General features: G+C 55.0%; 1 protein-coding gene across 1 annotated transcript in view; it reads left to right on the forward strand.

The window, feature by feature from the left end:
- Positions 1 to 5,957, forward strand: part of LOC108789155 (serine/threonine-protein kinase NLK2-like) — a 36,339-nt gene that overhangs the window by 6,845 nt on the left and 23,537 nt on the right. Inside the window, exon 4 of the mRNA XM_018559089.1 lies at positions 1,142 to 1,146. Coding sequence (XP_018414591.1) covers positions 1,142 to 1,146 — 5 coding nt within the window. The remainder of the gene's footprint in view (positions 1 to 1,141; positions 1,147 to 5,957) is intronic.

The following is a 5,957-nucleotide window of genomic DNA, read 5'->3' on the forward strand; positions in this document are numbered from 1 at the left end:
ACCTGAAAAGCCAGGCTCTTCCTTAAAACATAGAGTCCTGGGTGCAAATGTTCAGCCCCTTTGGCTGAGAGTCCTGGGTGCCAATGTTCAGCCCCTTTGGCTGAGAGTCCTGGGTGCCAATGTTCAGCCCCTTTGGCTGAGAGTCCTGGGTGCCAATGTTGCCATACTACGCCGCGGCATTGCCATGTACTGCCACAGCCTATACAGCCTATAGCATGCAATGCGTCATGTGCGTTGCCCCCAGTGTCCTCTGTAGGGACAGGAGCGCAGTGCCGGACCCGCAAGGGGTTAATGGGAGGTGGATGCTAAGCCGGAGCTGTCAGATAAGGACGGCTAAGTTATATTTTCTGGGATTTCCCTAATTTATCTGTTTGCTGATGAAACATAAAAGGATTATCGCCGGGATGGAGGTCACCGGGTGCCCAGCGGGGGAGAAATATATCCTCTCTTTACAAAGGAAGACATCAAACGATCATTATAAAATACTTATTGATAGAAGAGATGGATTTCTTCACCACATTCAGATCTTACGCCACGCGATACCGAATTGCTGCATCGCAACCCAGTATCAGTTACAGCAGAGGTGACTTTTACTTAGTATAAGCTATTCACACCATAAGATTCTATGACTTATCCCCCGTGCACCTCTCTGAAACTGGTTTTCCTGTGTCACTAGGGGCCTGACTTTCCTGACGCCTCGGCTGCCATTCTATTGTACAGCGAGGCTGCCTTACCGGCCAGTAGGAGAGTTCTGATTGGATGGGGGGGTGGGGTCGGCGTTTGGCTTATTTAACCTTTAACCCAGATGACTCAGTGAAGTGAAACTAGTTACAGAGAGGGGCACTAGGGAAGGTTTACCAGTGAATAAAGGGGACAGCTGGCATCTCGTGGTGTTTACTATCAGGCAAGACTGAAAATGGCTGCTGGAATCACTTCAAAATAACATGGGCAGTGACCAGTAGCTCATACCTGGCCGGCTATTGAACGGGTGAAGATTATTTTTAAAACGGTCAGAGAGGAATGTCGGGTCACGACATTCCTCTCCAGAATGTCCAGTCCCGGCCATAGGACACGGCCTTAACAATGTCTAATGATGGAGTCAGCCTCCCCACCCATTGGATTTTCCATTATGTAGGCCAAGGGTGGGCTACACCGGCCCCTCCAGCTGTGCTTTAAAGCAGAACTATGGGGTCAGGGCTTTTCCCCATAGTTCTCGTTAAGCCCCGTTCACATTGAGCGATTTATCGCGCAGTAATTCCCGCGATATCGCGGCAAATTACCGCGCGATATCGCGCTCCAATGCATTTTTCAATGGGGAAAGGGTCCTGCATGTCGCGGGTCGTGTGTCGCTACAGCAGGACCCTTTTTGGAACGGATTTAGCCGCGATTCAAGCTTGCTCAATGCAAGCTTGAACGCGATATCGCGCGGCAAATCTCGCAATATCGCACAATATGCAAATCGCGCGACAAACGCGAGATTTGCATTATTGCGCAGTGGGAACGGGGCCTTAGGGTAACGGGAGGACACAAACTAGCGTCCTCCCGTCACCCTAAGCTCAGTATATAGGGAGCTACAGCTCGCGGTATACTGAGACGCCGCAGCCGGAGCGGATCCCGACATCGATGCCGAGATCCGCCCAGCTGCGTGAGTGACAGCTGGCTCTGCCTATCTAGAGGCAGAGCCAGCTGTACCCGCCCCCTCCCCGTCCGTTCCGCCAGTCAGCGCTGGAGGATCGGAGCGGGGAGGGGGGAATCCAGCCCCTCCCCTGTCACGGCAGAGAGCTGTGACAGGATCGAGAAGTGAGCGAACGCCTGTATGTGTTCGCTCACCTCCCAATCTACTGAGCCGACCTGTGACAGTCTCATTGTCACAGGTCGGCTAGAACTATGAGGTGAGTGAAAAGCACCCGCCCCCCTCATAGTTCTCCTTTAACCACAAACCCCATCATGCATCTGCCTCTGGGAGTCATGTCATGTCTTGCAATGCCTCATGGGTCTTGAAGTTCCACCACAACAGGAGGTCCAGTGTTGCCCGCCCCCCCCAGTTTTTGTCCTCCCCTTGGTACGGGTTGAGGCAGGCGATACAATAAGCTCCATTCAAAATGCTTTCTCATCGGGATAAGAATCTTTATCGTGGTCATGTGACTGGAATTTTCAACTCTCATTGGGCTGAGCTGAATATAACTGTCACTTTATTGAAAATAAGGATCCTCGTGTTGAATAAAGTGACAGTTTTTTTGTTTCAGCTGAGCCCAATGAGAGTTGAAAATTCCAGTCACATGACTACCATAGTGTGTTGTCTTCAGTGAACTGAGCCCCATATGATCTGAGTAGCTGAATAACAATGACCCCGGATGGGGAGTTGTGTCCTCCGCTCGTGCTGACCTAGGAGCGGCTGTTTATATCATATCATTGTTTGCTGGACGCAATCCATCGTCCTGTAACACGTAATCTGCAACCCGTGTGAATGGAACAGATGGAGCGCTGACACACTGATAATGCTTGCGATGAGGGGGGGTGGGGGCGGGGGGACATTTCGGTAAACAATACCTGAAAAGGAACCTGTACCTGCTGATTTCCTTCTGGAAAATGCTAATTTGCCCAAGTGTCATGCCGATCCCGTGGATTCAGTGCTTTCTTGAATCACTGAGCTGGTGTGAGAGCGTAGATCGGCAGTTCTCATGTCAGTAGGACTTCACTTGCTGCGTGCTGTTCCTGGTCATTGACTAAACACAGCCAGGCGACTATCGCTAGAAGGAGGTCTAGATGTCTCTATGGTATCACTTGCTGTGGACGAGCAAGCCCCAAAAATGTGTCATTTTTTGTTTCAGTGATCCGGCCCTTTAATTTGAAGTCCCTCCTTCACTAGGTGTTGTATGGAAGCAGCGGTCTCTCTGCTGAGGTCCAACATGCCCCCTGCTGTGTCAGAGCCAGAGCTCTCCAACCAACGGGGAACTTTCTGAAGGCAAAGGACTGTTTTTCATGCATGTGAAGTTGCGGAAAGGTCTAAAGCCGCATCACTTGTATAAAACTGAAAATGTAACCCGCAGAGCCCAATATGAACCGCTGCCGATCCAGTTCCCATAGCAAGAGTTCCACCTGCTTCCTGCTTCCATCCAGAGACTCCGCGGCATCCATTCAGCCACCAGACTCGGAGGAGAAATTCGCCCCGGGGTGACCCGGCTATTTTTAGAGACATTTCTTTAAAAAGCAAAAATGTTGTCTTCAATCCTGACGTGACTCTCCGCGCCCTGTACACCGGAGACCCCTGCTGGCCGCGTGCTGTACTGCAGGCCATAGCACACACACAGACACACTGAATGGAGCATTGTCATTTCTAAAAAACATGGCCGACATGGAGAAGAATCGGTGACGGCCGACGTTGAGGAGAATCGGGGGCGGCCGGCGTTGAGGAGAATCGGGGGCGGCCGACGTTGAGGAGAATCGGGGGCGGCCGACGTTGAGGAGAATCGGGGATGGACGACGTTGAGGAGAATCGGGGATGGACGACGTTGAGGAGAATCAGGGATGGCCGACATTGAGGAGAATCGGGAATGGCCGACGTTGAGGAGAATAGGGGACGGCCGACGTTGAGGAGAATCGGGCATGGCCGACGTTGAGGAGAATCGGGGACGGACGACGTTGAGGAGAAGCGGGCATGGCTGACGTTGAGGAGAACAGGGGGTGGCCGACGTTGAGGAGAATCGGGGATGGACGACGTTGAGGAGAATCGAGGATGGACGACGTTGAGGAGAATCAGGGATGGCCGACATTGAGGAGAATCGGGAATGGCCGACGTTGAGGAGAATAGGGGACGGCCGACGTTGAGGAGAATAGGGGACGGCCGACGTTGAGGAGAATCGGGCATGGCCGACGTTGAGGAGAATCGGGGACGGACGACGTTGAGGAGAAGCGGGCATGGCTGACGTTGAGGAGAACAGGGGGTGGCCGACGTTGAGGAGAATCGAGGATGGACGACGTTGAGGAGAATCGAGGATGGACGACGTTGAGGAGAATCGGGGGTGGCCGACGTTGAGGAGAATCGAGGATGGACGACGTTGAGGAGAATCGGGGCTGGACGACGTTGAGGAGAACAGGGGATGGACGACGTTGAGGAGAATAGGGGATGGCCGACGTTGAGGAGAATAGGGGATGGCCGACGTTGGGGAGAATAGGGGATGGCCGACGTGGAGGAGAACAGGGAGTGGCCGACTTTGAGGAGAATCGGGGATGGACGACGTTGAGGAGAATAGGGGATGGCCGACGTTGAGGAGAATAGGGGACGGCCGACGTTGAGGAGAATCGGGGATGGCCGACGTTGAGGAGAATAGGGGGTGGCCGACGTTGAGGAGAATAGGGGACGGCCGACGTTGAGGAGAATCGGGGATGGCCGACGTTGAGGAGAATAGGGGGTGGCCGACGTTGAGGAGAATAGGGGACGGCCGACGTTGAGGAGAATCGGGGATGGACGACGTTGAGGAGAATCGGGGATGGACGACGTTGGGGAGAATAGGGGATGGCCGACGTGGAGGAGAACAGGGGGTGGCCGACGTTGAGGAGAATAGGGGACGGCCGACGTTGAGGAGAATCGGGGATGGACGACGTTGAGGAGAATCGGGGATGGACGACGTTGGGGAGAATAGGGGATGGCCGACGTGGAGGAGAACAGGGGGTGGCCGACGTTGAGGAGAATAGGGGACGGCCGACGTTGAGGAGAATCGGGGATGGACGACGTTGAGGAGAATCGGGGATGGACGACGTTGGGGAGAATAGGGGATGGCCGACGTGGAGGAGAACAGGGGGTGGCCGACGTTGAGGAGAATAGGGGACGGCCGACGTTGAGGAGAATCGGGGATGGCCGACGTTGAGGAGAATAGGGGGTGGCCGACGTTGAGGAGAATAGGGGACGGCCGACGTTGAGGAGAATCGGGGATGGCCGACGTTGAGGAGAATAGGGGGTGGCCGACGTTGAGGAGAATAGGGGACGGCCGACGTTGAGGAGAATCGGGGATGGACGACGTTGAGGAGAATAGGGGATGGCCGACGTTGAGGAGAATAGGGGACGGCCGACGTTGAGGAGAATCGGGGATGGCCGACGTTGAGGAGAATAGGGGGTGGCCGACGTTGAGGAGAATAGGGGGTGGCCGACGTTGAGGAGAATCGGGGATGGACGACGTTGAGGAGAATAGGGGATGGCCGACGTTGAGGAGAATAGGGGATGGCCGACGTTGAGGAGAATAGGGGATGGCCGACGTTGAGGAGAATAGGGGATGGCCGACGTTGAGGAGAATAGGGGATGGCCGACGTTGAGGAGAATAGGGGATGGCCGACGTTGAGGAGAATAGGGGATGGCCGACGTTGAGGAGAATAGGGGATGGCCGACGTTGAGGAGAATAGGGGATGGCCGACGTTGAGGAGAATAGGGGATGGCCGACGTTGAGGAGAATAGGGGATGGCCGACGTTGAGGAGAATAGGGGATGGCCGACGTTGAGGAGAATAGGGGATGGCCGACGTTGAGGAGAATAGGGGATGGCCGACGTTGAGGAGAATAGGGGATGGCCGACGTTGAGGAGAATAGGGGATGGCCGACGTTGAGGAGAATAGGGGATGGCCGACGTTGAGGAGAATAGGGGATGGCCGACGTTGAGGAGAATAGGGGACGGCCGACGTTGAGGAGAATCGGGGATGGACGACGTTGAGGAGAATAGGGGATGGACGACGTTGGGGAGAATAGGGGACGGCCGACGTTGAGGAGAATCGGGGATGGCCGACGTTGAGGAGAATAGGGGGTGGCCGACGTTGAGGAGAATAGGGGACGGCCGACGTTGAGGAGAATGGGGGATGGCCGACGTTGAGGAGAATAGGGGGTGGCCGACGTTGAGGAGAATAGGGGGTGGCCGACGTTGAGGCGAATCGGGGATGGACGAAGTTGAGGAGAATAGGGGGGGGACGCGGA

The sequence above is a fragment of the Nanorana parkeri genome, unplaced genomic scaffold, assembly GCF_000935625.1.
Source record: "Nanorana parkeri isolate BGI_ZX_2015 unplaced genomic scaffold, ASM93562v1 scaffold379, whole genome shotgun sequence".
NCBI lineage: Eukaryota > Metazoa > Chordata > Amphibia > Anura > Dicroglossidae > Nanorana > Nanorana parkeri.